The 16,770-nt window shown below is 35.4% G+C and overlaps 1 protein-coding gene across 4 annotated transcripts in view; it reads left to right on the top strand.

Annotated features, from left to right (window-relative positions):
• LOC150091083 (aldehyde dehydrogenase 1A1-like) overlaps positions 1-16,770 on the top strand; it is a 159,892-nt gene that overhangs the window by 105,489 nt on the left and 37,633 nt on the right. For all 4 annotated transcript variants that reach the window (XM_090374107.1, XM_090374090.1, XM_090374098.1 and 1 more), the window contains exon 10: positions 8,504-8,578. In XM_090374107.1, coding sequence (XP_090230233.1) covers positions 8,504-8,578 — 75 coding nt within the window. The remainder of the gene's footprint in view (positions 1-8,503; positions 8,579-16,770) is intronic.

Consider the following 16,770-nt stretch of genomic DNA (forward strand, 5'->3'; position numbering starts at 1 on the left):
AATTCACAAAGGAGGATCAAGGGCTGACACAAGTAATTATAGACCTGTGAGTTTAACTTCTGTTCCAGAAAAATTAATGGAGGCACTGGTTAAAGAAGCACTGCAGGATCATCTAGACAAGACTTCAGTTATAGCTCAGACACAGCATGTTTTTGTTAAGGGAAAGTCTTGCCTGACCAATTTTATTGGATACTATGATGCAGTCACAAAAGAACTGGATGCAGGGAATAACTTTGATATTATATTTTTGGATCTTAGAAAGGCTTTTAATACTGTTGCACATGGAAGACCGCTGCACAAATTGGAGCAGTGTGGTAAATTGGAGGCAAATTGCTGCTATGGATAAAGGGATGGTTGAGGGGGAGAAGACAGAGAGTGGTAATCAATGGACACTGCTCATCGTGGACTAATGTTATTAGTGGAGTTCCTCAGGGTTCAGTGTTGAGTCCATTATTAATTTCTGTTTTTATAAATGATATTGATGATGGAATATCAAGCTTAATGTCCAAGTTTGCAGACAATACAAAGGTTGGCAGGGTTGTTAACTAGTGACGCTATGCTGCTGCTGCAACAGGATCTGGAAAGGTTGAGCAGATGGGCTGAGAGGTGGCAAATGAAGTTTAACATTGACAAATGTAAAGTACTACATATGGGATACAGCAACCCCAGAGCAACGTATCAACTATGTGGTACTACACTGACAGTGGTAGAGAATGAAAAGGACCTGGGGGTAATTGTGCAGGCAGATATGAAGTTCTCTGAGCAGTGCAGACGGGCAGCAAGAGTAGCTCATGGTGTCTTGTCAATGATATACAGGAATTTTTCTAGCAGGGATAAGGAGGTGATTATTCACTTGTATAAGGAAATGGTCAGGCAACACCTTGAGTACTGTATACAGGTCTGGAGGTCATTTCAAAAAGGGTGTAGAGCTGCTGGAACGAGTACAGAGAAGGGCAACAAGATTAGTGAATGGAACATAGGGTTGCTCTTACGAAGAAAGGCTTAAGTTTTGCAAATTACAGTGTCTGGAGACTAGGCACCGACGAGGTGATCTAATAGAGGTGTATAAAGCCTTGAATGGTTTGAGCATTCTCAATGCCGATGGGATTCTTCCTCTTGCTCAGAATAATCACCTGAGAGGGCATAAATTCAGATTGAGGAAAGACAGATGTAGAATAGATGTGCGGAAATTTGCCTTTAGCCAGTGGGTAGTTGGTTGGTTGAACAGACTTCCATCCCTTGTTGTGGAAGATGATAGCCTAAATAAATTTAAGGCTCAGCTGGATAGGTATTTCCAACGAACGGAGGGGTGAAATGGAAGTGTTTTTTTTTTTTTTTTGGCTGATGCTACATAAGCTTGCTTTCTTGCATCATATGCCTCTACTAATGCAAAAAATGCTAATGCTAATAGCTGAGTCTCTATCGCATAACGGATATCCAAGCAGAATGATGTGTATGCATCATGTTTTTATGATGAATGAGAAAAATGGAACAGAAAAACCTTCAGGTATTAACGTATCAACTCTGTGGTACTACACTGACAGTGGTAGAGAATGAAAGGGACTTGGGGGTGATTGTGCAGGCAGATATGAAGTTCTCTGAGCAGTGCAGACGGGCTGCAAGAGTAGCTCATGGAGTATTGTCAATGATATACAGGAATTTTTCCAGCAGGGATAAGGAGGTGATTATTCCATTGTATAAGGCAATGGTCAGGCCACACCTAGAGTACTGTATACAGGTCTGGAGGCCTCATTTCAAGAAGGATGTAGAGCTGCTGGAACGAGTACAGAGAAGGGCAACAAGATTAGTGAATGGAACAAAGGGGTGCTCTTACGAAGAAAGGCTTAAGTTTTGCAAATTACAGTGTCTGGAGACTAGGCACCAGCGAGGTGATCTGATAGAGGTGTATAAAGCCTTGAATGGTTTGAGCATGCTCAATGCTGATGGGATTCATTCTCCGCTACCCTGAATATAGTACCACACAGTTGATAAGTTACTCTGGGGTTTCTGCTACTCATATACAGTACCTTGCATTTGTCAATATTAAATTTCAACTGCCATTTCTCATCCATCAACCCAATTTTCCTAGATCTTGTTGCAGTAGCTCACCCTGATAACTGTTGTTAACCTTTGTATCATCTGCAAACTCAGACATTAAGCCTGATATACCTTCTTCAATATCATTGATAAATATTGAATTCAATAATGGGCCTAGCACTGAACCCTGGGGAAAGCCACTAATAACATTAGTCCATGAAGAATAGTGTAGTGCCCATTGATAACTAATCTGTCTTTTTCCACTTAACCATGTCACATAATGTCACATTGCTCTAATTTGTACAGCTGTCTTTTATGTGCAACAGTATCAGAAGCCTTCCTGGAATTCAAGTATATGATATCAGAATTATTTTTTACATCCAGCTGTTTGATCACTGCATCATAGTATCCATTCAAATTGGTTAGACAAGACCACCCTTTAACAAAACATGTGTTTGAAGTATATAACTCCAGTCCTGTCTACATTGTCTTGCATTACTCCTTTAACCAGTGATTTCATTATTTTTCCTACAACAGTAGTTAAGCTAACAAGTCTGTAATTACTCATGTCACCCTTTGATCCTTCTTTGTGAATTTGGGGATACATTTGCACATTCCAGTCCTTCAGGACTTCCCCTGAATCCAAAGATATTCTTATAATTATAGCTAAGGATTTGCTTACCTTTGCTATCTCACTTAATATAATTGGATCAATCCAGGCCACCTCACCTGTCTCTCTTCTGTTTAACTTTAATAGTTTCTCTTCCACTTTCCTCTCGGTTATTACAAAATTATTAAGTTCCCTGGTAAAGTTTGATAAATTTTTGTTGTCTACTCCGCTAAAAAGTTCATGTGTGAATGTAGATGCAGAACACTTATTCAGTTTGTCAGCAACCTGAGCAGGATTATTAACAGTTGAATCATCGACATTAGCATTAGTAGAGGCATATGATGCAAGAAAGCAAGCTTATGCAGCATCAGCCAAAAAAAACCTCTCATTTCACCCCTCTATTCATTCCAAATGCCCCAGCTCACCCTTAAATTTATTTAGGCTATCAACTTCCACAACAAGAGATGGAAGTCTGTTCCACCAATCAACTACCCACTGGCTAAAGGCAAATTTCTGCATATCTATTCTACATATGAAGTAGAACAGTATGATTCACCCCTTCTAGTGTTTACATAACTAAAGAAGTCATTACTGTTTTTTCTTACATTCTTTGCCAATTATTTTGCATAATCTGCCTTGTCTTGCCTAATCTCCTTTGTGACTTGATTCCAAACTAGTTTATATCTACCATAGGTTTCAACATCACCTTATAATTTATCTGCATCCCATGTAATTTTCTTCTCTGCCACATGTCTGATTAGGTCATCTGATATCCTTTTAGGTCTAAGCTTTGAACAGTATTTCCTATTTGGTATGAAAAGCCTATTAGCTTTTTTAATTACTTCCCTGAATGCTTCTCATTAATTTGCTGTTAATAACATCATTAGTTGATCCCACTGTATAGAATTTGAAAACTATCTGAGACCACTGTACAGGTGACCCCCACTTAACGCTGATAATTCGTTCCATAAAAACAGCGCTAAGTGAATCCATGCTAAGCGAGCGCCGCATTGCCATAAGGTAACATGTATTTGTGAGTTGCGGTCGGTGCCATAGGATATTTCCTAATCAGTAATAAACGGTAGTGAAAAGATGCACAAATGTCGGTCAAAATATTTAATATTCAAATATTTGTACATACAAAATATTCTGCATTACATACGTATATAATTATGTGGTAACTACTTACGTATCAAAATTAAACTTAAAATTCCAATTAAAATCATGAATTTAATTGATCTAAATTTATTTTAATTGATTTAATTTAATTGATGAATTTAATCATGAAAAATGTGTCGATTTTGGGTTGAACTTTGGCCCTCTTCCAAATAAAATAAAAGGGGTATTAATTTTAAATCCCCCACAGCGTTACCACCCAACAATAAAGTCAACCGATCCTTCGCCGCTTTGAAACCTGTCATGTTTTTTACTTCTTTCAATATGAAACTTCTTTTAGGCATTCGTTTCCACAAAAGTCCTGCTTCATCTATGTTAAAAAACTTGTTGAGAAGTATAACACATAATATCCCTCTTCAATAATTTTAACAAGTTCTTTTTTGAAAGTTTCGGCTCCTGCACTTGTGGCTTCTCCCTGGATTTTAAATCTATTCAACCAGCCCTTACTAGTTTTAAATGGTTTCGCTTTTTTTTTTTTTTTTTTTTTTTTAGGTGAATTTTCTTCAGATCATCATATTGGCTAATCTCTCTCTCTCTCTCTCTTTTTTTATTAATATTTAACTTAACTGAATTCTGCATCGGATATTATCTTCAATAAAATTAGTTAAAAGTCTTTCCATTTCAATCCTAATAGCCGGCCTAGCCCTAGTTGCTTGCAGTGGAACAGCTATCTTTCCCGCTGCTAAAATTAATTATTTATTTTTTTTTTATAATTGTTCTTACAGTTAAACTTGCAAGTCCTAAATTATGGCACACGTCCGCTTGTCTTTAACTGGAATCGATTCGCTTCAAAATGTCTAATTTGATTTTCAAATTCAGTCTTTTTCTTACATTTAAGTCTTCGTACTGCACTCAGACATTGTTGCTTTCTCATTCTTATCGGCCATTATTAACTCTTCTAAAATGTAACTGCATTGGTTGCATTAATTATGATACAATGTTCAAGTAAACTGTCCGTTCCGATGTCTAATACGGTACTGAGTGATGACTAGACTTCAGATAAATGCATATAACGCAAATATTACAAGCAATATACTTGATAATTTTTTAAAATGTTGATCTCGGAACTACGTAACAAGTCACTGAACTGCAATTAAATTAGCGTGCGAGAAAATGTCACTGAGCGTGGGAAAATTTCTCAAGTCGGCATGGGAAACATTTTAATGCCGTTTTGCTATTCATTTTCAAGCTATCGCTCCATCAAATGAAACAATTTCGTTAAATATGCCAAAAATGCAATCTGTAAAAGAGCGTTATAGTGATCTGTGACAGCGTTATAGTCAGATAGGGGTTATAATATAAGAACAGCATTATAGCGAATCAGCGTAAAGCGAGCCGCGTTATAACTGGGGTCCGCCGTATTCTCCTTTATGAAGGGAAATGTTTTTATCTTTTGAAGGTAACAACCCTTCATTTAGTAAGTAAGTAATGAAGTAATGAACTATCTTTGATGGTAGTTATTTAATTAATTTTAAATTCCACATCAATACACTGTGATCACTGCCACATAGTGGCTCTTTTATCTGCTGATTCTTAGTGCATGAAGAATCACTGCTGTTAATCAGAATAAGAGTGTTGCCTCTTTGACATGCTGCTGTAGAAAACAGTCATGCGATAAATCCACAAAATTTATGCTAGTGTGTGAGTGGCCAAATCCACAAATTCCACTCAATATCTGGAAAGTTAAATCCCCATTATAAGACATTCTGATTTACTGGACCACTCTATTTCTAGTGCAGACAGTCATTAGGCCTAACACACTCCTCTCAATTTTGTTTTACCAGTGCTTATATCACACCAGACTGAGTCAACATTACACTGGTCACCCATGTTGGCTGGATGCACTACTTTGATTTTATGTGCTTCTTGACTAAGAGCATAGCCCATTCCTCTTCTGTCCTGTCTGTCATTTCTGTAAACATTGTATTCCCCATATTCAAGTTCTGTATTCCTTATACAGGATTATTCAAAATGAAGTTTGGGGTTTCAGTACAGAATTGCTTGAAACCCCAGACTTCATTTCTAATAACCCTGTATAGTATATGAGTGATACATGTCTGTATCACTTATATACTATATATCTGACTGTAATATCTCAACAATGTTTGCATTTGATGATTTGACCAGCACTCCAAATTCATCAAATTTATTTACTATGTTCCAATATTGTTTTACATGGAAGTATATATGCACCTGTTTTAACTCTTAGTTACCCTAACACGGACCATGTATTTAATCATTTCATGGTGACTTCCAGCACTTCTTGAAATCCTCAGCACCTTGCTTTCCAGGCTGCTGCTCATTCCAATAGAAGCAGTGCAAGAATCACTTTTGCCTCTGCCTGCAACTATTATTAATCTATTTGTCTGTGTATTATTATTATTATTATTATTATTAATAGGCATATGATGCAAGGAAGCTTGAGGCTTAAAAATTCCCAAGTTACCCTGAGAGAGAGAGAGAGAGAGAGAGAGAGAGAGAGAGAGAGAGAGAGAGAGAGAGAGAGAGAGAAGTAGAAAGGAATCACCAAGAAAGAGAAGAATGATGATATCCAGCTCGGGACCCTGGGTGTGCCAAGCCCATAACTCACCAGATGTGAGCCCCTGGAGTAAATCCCCATCCCCATGCTAGCAGTTTTCAATTTTCCATTCCACCTAACACTGCCTCAATAGAACAGCAAATATTCTTGCACCCTTTCTATTTAAAGTGTGTCCCATTCCTGTAGAAGCAGTCTCTCCTATTAACAAGCACATACCTCACTGAGAAAAATTCTACCCTATATACCTTGCACATTCTTTTCATTCTGTAACTGTGATTCTTCATCCTTTATGAGCGTAAACAGTGATAATGTCTGGATCCTGCTTTAAAGTTTGACATGATTCTGCTTCTTTTTTTTTTTTTTTTCTTTTTGAATTGTGGTACACTCTGGATAGAGTTAAGGCTGTCAGCTATTTTATATCAGATTTCAATGGTAATTTCATGTAGGATGTTCTTTAAAGGTTTTTATATTCTCATTGCAGTTTGTAACAGGAGAATCACATGGTATAATAGTACACTTTGTGCCCTGTTGCAAAATTTGAAGTTACTCCTATGTTGATTGCTTATGACAGGTTAAGCACAGATTCTTCCATATTTTTTTCTTGTTCCCTCTTTCTTTCTGGCCATTCCAATTATTATTTGTTTCCTCTTTCAGTGACAATAACAACATTCTGATTCTGTGAAGGGAATCAATAAAATGAATGTTGGCAGGGGTATTTTCTCCTTGAAAGACGAGATAAGAACTAGGGACAAGAATACAGAATTGTTGATAATTAAAATAAATTACCTCCAAGATAGTCAAGACTTGTTAATATTCAAGGTGAAAATAGATGGGCACTGCCTTTCTGCCATTGAGAATAATATATGCAATTGGGGAATTTTTTATTTTTTTTTATAATTTTTTTTCTTTTTCTGACATACAAAATAAATTGATTCCGTGCATCCTCTTGCCATTGCAGTATCAATTATTTTCTGGATTGTAAGCCCTTGCCTTTACTAATGATATTTTTGATTTTAAATGTACCATCTCTTCATACTCTGTCAGAGCAGTCTGTCAATATTAATTCCAATATTTAATAAATTTGGTCAGAAAATTCACTGACAGTTTGGCCAGTATTTATTTTCTGACTAAATTTTGAGTCAGCAGTTTTTGTTCTGTTATGCAGAGCAGAAAGCCAAATTTGAAAGAAAGTTTGAGATAACAGTTGACAGTTCTCTCTGCAGAACTCAAAAAGTTTTACAAAATGGTTATTTTAATATAATTAATGAAAAGGTAATGAAAGGTTTCCTTATCTTCACTCTACAGTGAAGCTAAGGAAACTGTTACGATTTTTATTGTACTGTAATTGATATTAGCTTTATTAAAGACTGAGGACCCTGTGAACTGTCAGCAAGCAGTCAGTCTGACTAATTAATTAATTAGTTAAAATTAATTATTCATAAATTAACTTTTCCAGAAGAGTTTAAAAAGCAACATAGTTATTCATTTAACACAGTTTGTACTTATTCGGCCTTATCTGTCAATAATTTGATGTTGACATGTGATTTCTTTATTAATGGAAATGCTGTGCGGTTCTAAAAGTAATTTATTTTAGTTAAAAGAGCATATGCCCATTTCTTATACATACGGCAAGGGAAGGACAAATTCGGATATTATGGTATTGAAATTCCCTATTTAGGATTTCAAATTTACTAATCATCTTAATCACATCATAGTTCACCTTCAGTATGTCAGGTTTCCATCAAAAGAGGCAACAATAATCATCAATACAGCTGTAAGAATGGTGGCACTGCATTACAAAGAAATGGTAGTTGCAACTGAAAAGCACTGCTCTTTCTTGTTTTACTGCAACACCAATTTAACTTACAGTGTGTGGCACTTAGGATAGAAAACACAAGGACAGTATAACACCAGCAGTAGCAGTGTTGGACATGTGTGCATGCTAAATGGATCAAATATAATTCATCTCAACCTTTCTTTGGGAATTTTTTTTTTCCCTGCAAATAATTTCCAATATTTAAAGTGTATCAAAGCATATATTCTTAGATGATAATATTTAATACATAATTATTCATTAATTATGTTAATTTCTGTAGATCTTAAAAAAAAAAAAAAACTTAAATATAATTTCTTTAACATAGGGTGAATTGTTATATGGCTATAAGCCCCCAGACTCCTTTTGGAGGTTACAAGATGTCCGGTCAAGGAAGAGAACAGTAAGTTTTATAATGCATTTATCTGATTGGTTTTAAGCAATTGTATGTTCCAAAGATAGTAGTCTTAAAATTTTTCTGGATTCTTGTCTCATCCACAACTTTCTATGGTGGTGGTGGTAGTAGTAGTGGTGGCAAATGATGCAAGAAAGCAAGCTTATATAGCATCAGCCAAAAACACACACACACACACACACACACACACACACACACACACACACACACACACACACACACACACACACACACACACACACACACACACACTTCATCCATCCTTATCCTCCAAGAATCTGTCTAGTTCTTCCTTGAATTTTTTCAAACCATCCACTTCCACAACAACAGGTGGAAGCATATCCCAACAATCAAACTGCTTGCTAGCCAAAGACAAACTTCCACACATCTATCCTGCTACCATTGTTCCTTAACTTAAATTTATGCCCTCATGTGTATAGTCTCAGTAAGAGGAAGAATGCCATTCGCATTCAGCTTACTCAATCCATTCAAAGTTTTAAACACCTCAATCAGATCTCCCTGTAGGTGCCTGGTCTCGAGGCACTGCAATTTAAAGAATTGAAGCCTTTCTAGGTAAGAGAACCCTTTTGTTCCCTCCACCAATCTGGTTGCCCATTCCAGCAGATATACATCCTTCCTAAAGTGAGGCCTCCAAACCTGTATACAGTACTCTAAATGCAGCCCAACAAAGGGATAATCACCTCCTTATCCCTACTAGCAAAGTTTCTGTATATCATTGACAAAACCCCATGATGAGTACAGTCCTGGCAGCATGTCTGCACTGCTCAGATAATTTCACATCTCACTGCATAATTACCACCAGGTCTTTTTCATTTTATACTATCCTGAGTGTTGTTCCACACAGTTGATAAGTTACTCTGAGATTACTGTTACCCATATGCAGTACCTTGCATTTATCAATGTTAAAATTCAACTGCGATTTCTCAGCCCATCAACTTAATTTTTCTAAATCTTGTTGCAGTAGTATACAATCATTACTGCCATTAATCACCCTGACAACTTTTGTATCATCTGCAAATGTTGATATTAAGCCTGATATACCTTCATCAGTATCATTAATAAATATTGAAAACAAATATTGAAAAATGGACCCAGAATTGAACTCTGGGAAACTCTACTGATAACATTAGCCTATGAAGAGCAGTGCCCATTGATAACCACTCTATCTTTTTTCCACTTAACCATCCACAGCAGTAACAGCAGATAATTTAAAGGTAACTTGTAATATCGTACTGAGATGCTTTTCAAGGGACCAGAAAACTAAAAATAAATAATTAATAAAAATCTGCAGTAGGGGGAAAATGGTTTCTGTGCTTACCTAATTTTAGCTAAATATAAATGCTGATATCACAAAAATTTATTGAACAGACTTAGATCTAAAGTTTCAAATTAAAAGATCTACTTCTATCAAAGTCCAAATTTGCTAGGTTATACATGAGAAGGTGCAGATTAAAACCTTATAATTGGGGGAAAAAAAGTTCTGATAGATTCATTAAATCCACTTCTCAATTGGCAATTTCTGTATTATTTGACATTTCATTGATGGGAAGGTAAGAAAAACATGGCCCACAAAGATTTTGTGGGCCATATTCTTAAAGAAATCAAAGTCCAATCACCTTTCTATAATATAAAACAAAGGCCAGTACCATAATACTGAAGGGTAAGCAGGTAGTGATGACTAACATGTTTGCTGCATCCAAAGCTATAAGCTTTCAAAAAACCTGAAGTTCTGTGTGCTGTAATGCATGTAGACATCATTCTTAAACAGCCAGTATTTGAGTGTAAAAAAGTAAAGGCATATAAAATTAACTGTCTGTTTCTTTTGGCACGCTGATTGAATTTGGGCTATTAGCATCATTTGTTTTTGTTTATAGCTTGTTACACATTTTTATTTGTTTTTTGCTTGTGTTGAGGTTAATTTATGTACATGGAATTTATTCCATGTACATAAATGTTTTGATTTCAGCCCAGTCCAAAAGTAAATGTTCATTTTTCACTATGAATTCCAGTTTTTCTTTTCAACCATTATTTATGAATTTTCAAAATGTTGAGGATTTCGGAATATTATAAGAAATCACTATCATTTCTGTCTGTAATAAATATTTTTAAACATGAAATTATCATCAGGTAGCATCTAGACTGTGATGCTAGGAAAATTGTACTTACAAGACTAAATACCATACAGCACAGTGCTCTTCACACAGTTCTTGGGCCTTTCAAACGTCCCCAATCCAAAATTTCTCCGTAGAGGCAAATGAGCCTCCACTCCATCTCAGAAGGAAAATGTTACTTCTCACCTATGCAACCAGACTTAAAAGCCTTCATCCCAATTAATTGCCCAATCAATTACTTCCTCCCAATCAAACACATATCTGACATATCTGTAGAGACCAATGGTTAAACATTTGGAAGACATATACAGACAATAAATTATTTGAAATTAAACATATCTTTTTCTCACAAAAGATCAAGAGTATTGGCAGGGTGATTGTCATGTATTCTGGTGGGTAAATGGACAGTCTTTGTGAAATCAATAATAATTGCAAAAGCCTCAGTATCTGGACCTGTTAGGTCCATGTGACTAAAAAATGGAAGCTGGAGTTCTGAACATTAAAATAACCAAGAAAAATTACCTAACTTTTAGGAAATTTGGAATGGAGAAAGTCAATTTTCAAAGAAAGGAAGTTAGAAGGTTCCAGTGATTAGTGGAGTTGGGAGAACAATAGAAGCAAAAGATAAATTTGAGAAAATGGGGTAGAGAGATTTTAAACCAGAGAAGATCGAAAAGAGGAAATTCCAAATTAAAAGTCTCTGACAGGGAATATGAGAGTACACATACACAAATACTACCTTTGAAGCAAAAGGAATTGTACAGTGAATAATTAGTACATCTGAGATGAGCAGTGGTTGAATGAACTGATAATTGCGATTTTGTCAGAAAAAATAAGTGAGGCTTGGCAGATTGTATGCAGAAATGGGCATCATTGAGATATGAAGTGAGACCAAATATATTTATGAAATGAATGAGGAAGTGTTTGGAAGGTTTAGATCTTATTGTAGATAAGTTTGTTCAATTAGTTTGACTATTCATGATGTATTCAGTAGTAATAAAAGGGGAGGAGGGCATGTTGTATGGTGCATGGTGGTACGAAGTAATGAAATTTTGGGAATGGCATATGCACAGCAAGAATATACCCAGCTCCTTGATGTAATGTGGCCTCGACTATGTCTCCTGCATATACACTGCTCGGACTGCCCTGTTCACTGTCTAGTAGAGTACAAGTAGCGAGATTACGAGATTATACACTAGCTGATCCGGATGCCTCCTATAAAGTTATCAATAGGTTTAGTCCAGTGGACTATCTAATAGCCAACTCAGGAACACTGAGAGCTGTAACCTCAAAACATAAGGAAGATTGGATCTAGCCATGATGCACATCATAAGCATAAAAAAACATCAATCATACTGCATGGTGGAAGAGATGAGGAGGATTATTTCCAGAGGTTTGCTCTGCAGACTAAACATGGGTTTTATCACTTGAATGTGTGCATATTAATTAGGTTTAACTTAAGCATTAATTTTTCTAATTGCGTGATAATTAACAGACATTTCTGAAATTTTCTGTGGAGAATTCAAAGAAAACATTTTCATCAACAGGTATTAGTAGTTTCTGCTGTATGGACAGAGTATAATGAAGTACAAATTGCTGAAATATTATCAGGGTTGAACTGATTTGATTCCTGCACAACTAACACAGGATTAAATGTAATGTTTCCAAATTAACTTATGACTCATTTTTGTAACATATGTCGGCCATCACGATCACCGGGCTTAACTGTTTATGATTTCTTTTTGTAGGGTTTCTTAAAATCCAGAGTCTTATGTAGTCTATGGGCAATTGAATATACAGAGTATAAGTAGTGGATTGTATGGTTAGCTATTTAAGTTATAGCATTGGTGACAGTCATTTAAGGGACATCATTTTCAAACACCGTGGAGTGTAACATAAATGCTTTAGTGTATATTATTAAACTATAATAACAGTAAACCCCTTTTTCTTCAAAAAACGAATGTATAATTAAAAAAAAAAAAAAAAAGGAATTTTATTTATTTTAAATTTTTAGCTTTTAAAGCAAGTTGTTGTTTTTGCCCGACCATGTATAACACAATGGTTAGGCTACATCTTCAGTACTGTATACAATAATATTCTTAATAATCTTGCAGTTTTAGATGCCTCATTTTAGGAAGGCTGTGTATCTGTTTGAGCAGATACAAGGATGAGCAACAAGATTAGTCAAAGATTACAAAAGGGTGCTCTTTTTAATTTTCTTATTTTTTTCAAATTGCAGAATCTAGGGACTAGGCACTCATGAGGTGTTTAAGGCTTTGAGTGGATTGAGTAAACTAAATGTTGATGGCATCTTCACTCTTTCTCAGACAACCCACATAAGGAGACATGAACTTAAATTGAAAAAAAAAGGATGGCTGCAGGATAGATGTGCAGTAATTTGCCTTCAGCTGGCTAGCAGTTGATTGTTGGAATACACTTCCATCTGGTGTTGTGAATGTGGGGAGTTTGAATAAATTTAAGTAAGATTATTAGTGGGAATGGACAAGCAATATGGGGAGTGCCTTCATATTTTTTTTTTTTTTGCTTATGCAGTATACTTACTTGCATTATTTTCCACTTCTAAAACTAATACAATACTGTTGCTTTCAAAGGTAGAAATTCATTCAAATATTATAACCCTAAAAAGCCAACAAATGAACTTCAGCTGACTCCAAATAGATTATCAGTTAGTATGCAATTTATCTTATTCAAAAACTAAAACTGCTCCATAGTAAATTATGTTAATGGATTTCATAATTGCTGACCAATTTTACCAGAGTAAAATTAGTCGTTATGCAAAAAAACTATTAGCATATAAAGAGTGCAGAAATCACATCTAGGTATTCACAAAGAGTGCCAGTCACTATTTCTGAATACCTAGATGTGATTTCTGTAAACTGAGCTGACCATTGCACTGCTAGTTATTCATTCAGTCAAAAATTCAGTGAAATGGTGGAGCTATTTGTTTTTCAGGCTTTCAGAAGTCTAAATTGCAAACCATTTCATTTTGATAACAGTGGCAGATCCATCTGAAATGAACAAAGCTGCCAACTCTCCTGATTTTTGACATATTTTTTACTTCATTTGACACCTTCTCTCTCTCACCATTGCAATTTAGTTGGTGATAGAGTTTTCCCACCTTTTTTGCACAAGCTGTTTTCCTCCATCTTATCTTTTCACAAAATTATAATAAAACTACATTGAAATTTGAATTTTTAAAAAAACATTTTGCCAACTTCTGCTTATTTTCATTAACAAATTGACCATTAGGTGTTCTAGTCTACATTTCAGGATAGAAATGTGGGATTATAGTATTGTTCACTGTAATGTGCAATCATTTCATAGTACTTGTGTGGTGCAAAGCTAATTAAGAATGCCTTTCATATCTTAAACAGTGCCTCAGATGCTAAAGCAATACAATGTAAAATTTCAGAAGACATATACACAAGATTTTCCATGTATTGTAAAGTCTGAAAAAGGAAACACCTTTGCCAATGTGTTCTGTGTGTGGATGTGATTTTTTTATATTTAAATTGGTGGGAAACACAATGTAATTAGATTTTGAAACAAATAACCATAAGGACAGCATGCAGCACACGGAAAGAAATGCAAAAATTTCATTGTGAACAGTAATGTACTGAATGTTTATTTGCATCTTCTGTCATGTCGTATAATCTCCTCTGAGTTGTGCAGATCATGCATACACATTGTTCAGAAATATGTCTCCCAATGGTCAAATAGCAAAAAATTCCAGTTGTAGAAGAACAAAAACAACAGATGTTATTAATGAAATTGTATGGATAAAGAAGAGGTAGTGATGGTCTGAAAAATGCACTATTTTCAATAGCTGCAGATGGAAGTAATCAAAGTGCCTAACTATATTCCATTGTTGTGCCCTTTCATAATAAATAAATAAATAAATAAAATCAAAAGCAATTTTCTCTAAGCTCCAGCATTGGAAGGTGACTCTTTGGGATATTTTCTTTTGAGCAACCTGAAAACATGTGGGATTCATTCAAGAAAATTGTCTGGCACTTAGTGTTGATAATGTACTTGTTGTAGTAGGTCAAAACACTGGAGTAGCAAGGGTATTAAAAGAGATATTGAGCACTTGATGGTAATAGGCTGCCCTTATCATTTTATTAAATTCTGTGCTAAAAAGGGAGCGGTATGCTGTCCTGTGAAAGTGAATGAATATTTGGTAGACATTTATTACTATCTAGAGAGAAGTGCTAAAAGGAAAGATGAATTTAATTTCAACAGATGCATGCCACTAATTAAAAAATATTTTGATGCATGTGTGTACACATTGGCTATCTGTGGTTAAAAGCGTAACTAGACTGGTAGAAAAGTGATAACCTTTCTATTTAAAAAAGTCTATTTAAAGAAGAGGTTAGAAGTAGTGAAAAAAGCTATGTGAACACTTTTTTCAGAGTGATGAAATTGAAAAATACAAGTGAACTCCAACTAGTAGATCACTTGATGTATAGTAATAAATCAAGTAGTAATCAGTGAGTTGTACTTTCACATCCAAATCCATTATCTAAAAAAAAGTTTTGAAAGAAGAAAAATGAATGAACTCTCCAAGATAAAGAACTTCTGAATTACAAACTGAAGGCCTCTCCAGCAACTTTCCAGTTCCTTCTGTTTTGTGCAATGGCCATCCATTTACTACCCACAAACTCATGAATTTCATCTGTCCATCTCCATCGTTGTCTTCCAGGTTTTCTTCTAGCTCCTCTAGGGTACCATTCTGTTATTCTCTTCATCCATGGCGCCTCCGTAGCCAGGTGGGCAGGAGCGGCAGTGCGTAGCACACACTTCTTGATTAGACCGGGGTTCGAGCCCGTGATCACCAAATACGGAGGATGCGGAAAGGTCAGGGAATGACCACCGCATATTCTCGGAGCAATATGGCCTTAGTTGGTAATGCTCCTAAAAACCAAATAACAACAACCATGTTCTTAATATTTTTTCTCCATTTGGCAGTGTCTTATAAAACCAGAAAGTTGTTAGCTGTCAACATTTCCCTTTAATTTTTTCTCTTTCTCTTTCTCTTTCAACAGTGTCAAAAGGCCCATCCTTATTTCGAAAATATTCTCTGTCTTTCTTAATAAAATAAATTCTCAAGTTATCTGAAAGTTTTACCACGTACATAGTAGTTATGAGATTCTAATAATTTAAAGAAATTATAAATTTAAGACTTACTAAGTTATGAGCTTTAAAAATTTTTCTAAGAAAGGAAAGTGCACCTTCCATTCTATGGTTGTCTAATTAAAATAAATTAAAGTGAGATAAAAAGCTAATAACCGTGCACGAGCGACTTTCGAAATCGTCTTCAGTTAGCTATAGTGGGAAGGGAAGAGCACGCGAGTATGTGTTATATACAGGTTAAGTTTCTGAAATGCATTTCAGTGCACGTGGAAACTTTATATGTGCTAAATTCCAAATTTTTTTCAACCAACTAAGCGGATTACTATGAGGTGAGTGCTGAAAATTAAGCTAAGCTATATCTACGATCTAGTCATTACATCACAGCACATAAAGACTCCTTAAAATATCATCAGTCAATTTAACAAAATCCTTTAACTATTTATTACACCTCTTCTGCATGTCTATCATTTCCACATTTTCCCCAATGCATTCAGATCTACACGACAGGAAACTTAATTTCACAAAACTATTAGTAAAATACTTTTCCAACAAACTCCATATTACATTCTTAAAGAAATGTCTCACATACGACATAATCCCCAATTTCACTCATATCTGTACCAAAAAATACTATTAAGAAATACCCTTTATTATACACCAAGCCTCTATTGCCATAATTAAAGCTGAATTGTGAAAAAGATACAGAGATAAATATCTCCTTTTAGATCAAATACATACCCGCAAATTCAAGCTTAAAAGAGAACTAACCCCCACGACTTGGTACAACTACGTGCAACAGAACAACACACGAATTCAGACAACTTTAAGTCACATTACACAAAAGCACACCAAGAAATGGGATACACTCACCAGAAGACACAAAAAAATCCCCAA

The sequence above is a fragment of the Mastigoproctus giganteus genome, chromosome 1, assembly GCF_048544385.1.
Source record: "Mastigoproctus giganteus isolate SK-2022 chromosome 1, ASM4854438v1, whole genome shotgun sequence".
Taxonomy (NCBI): Eukaryota; Metazoa; Arthropoda; class Arachnida; order Uropygi; family Thelyphonidae; genus Mastigoproctus; species Mastigoproctus giganteus.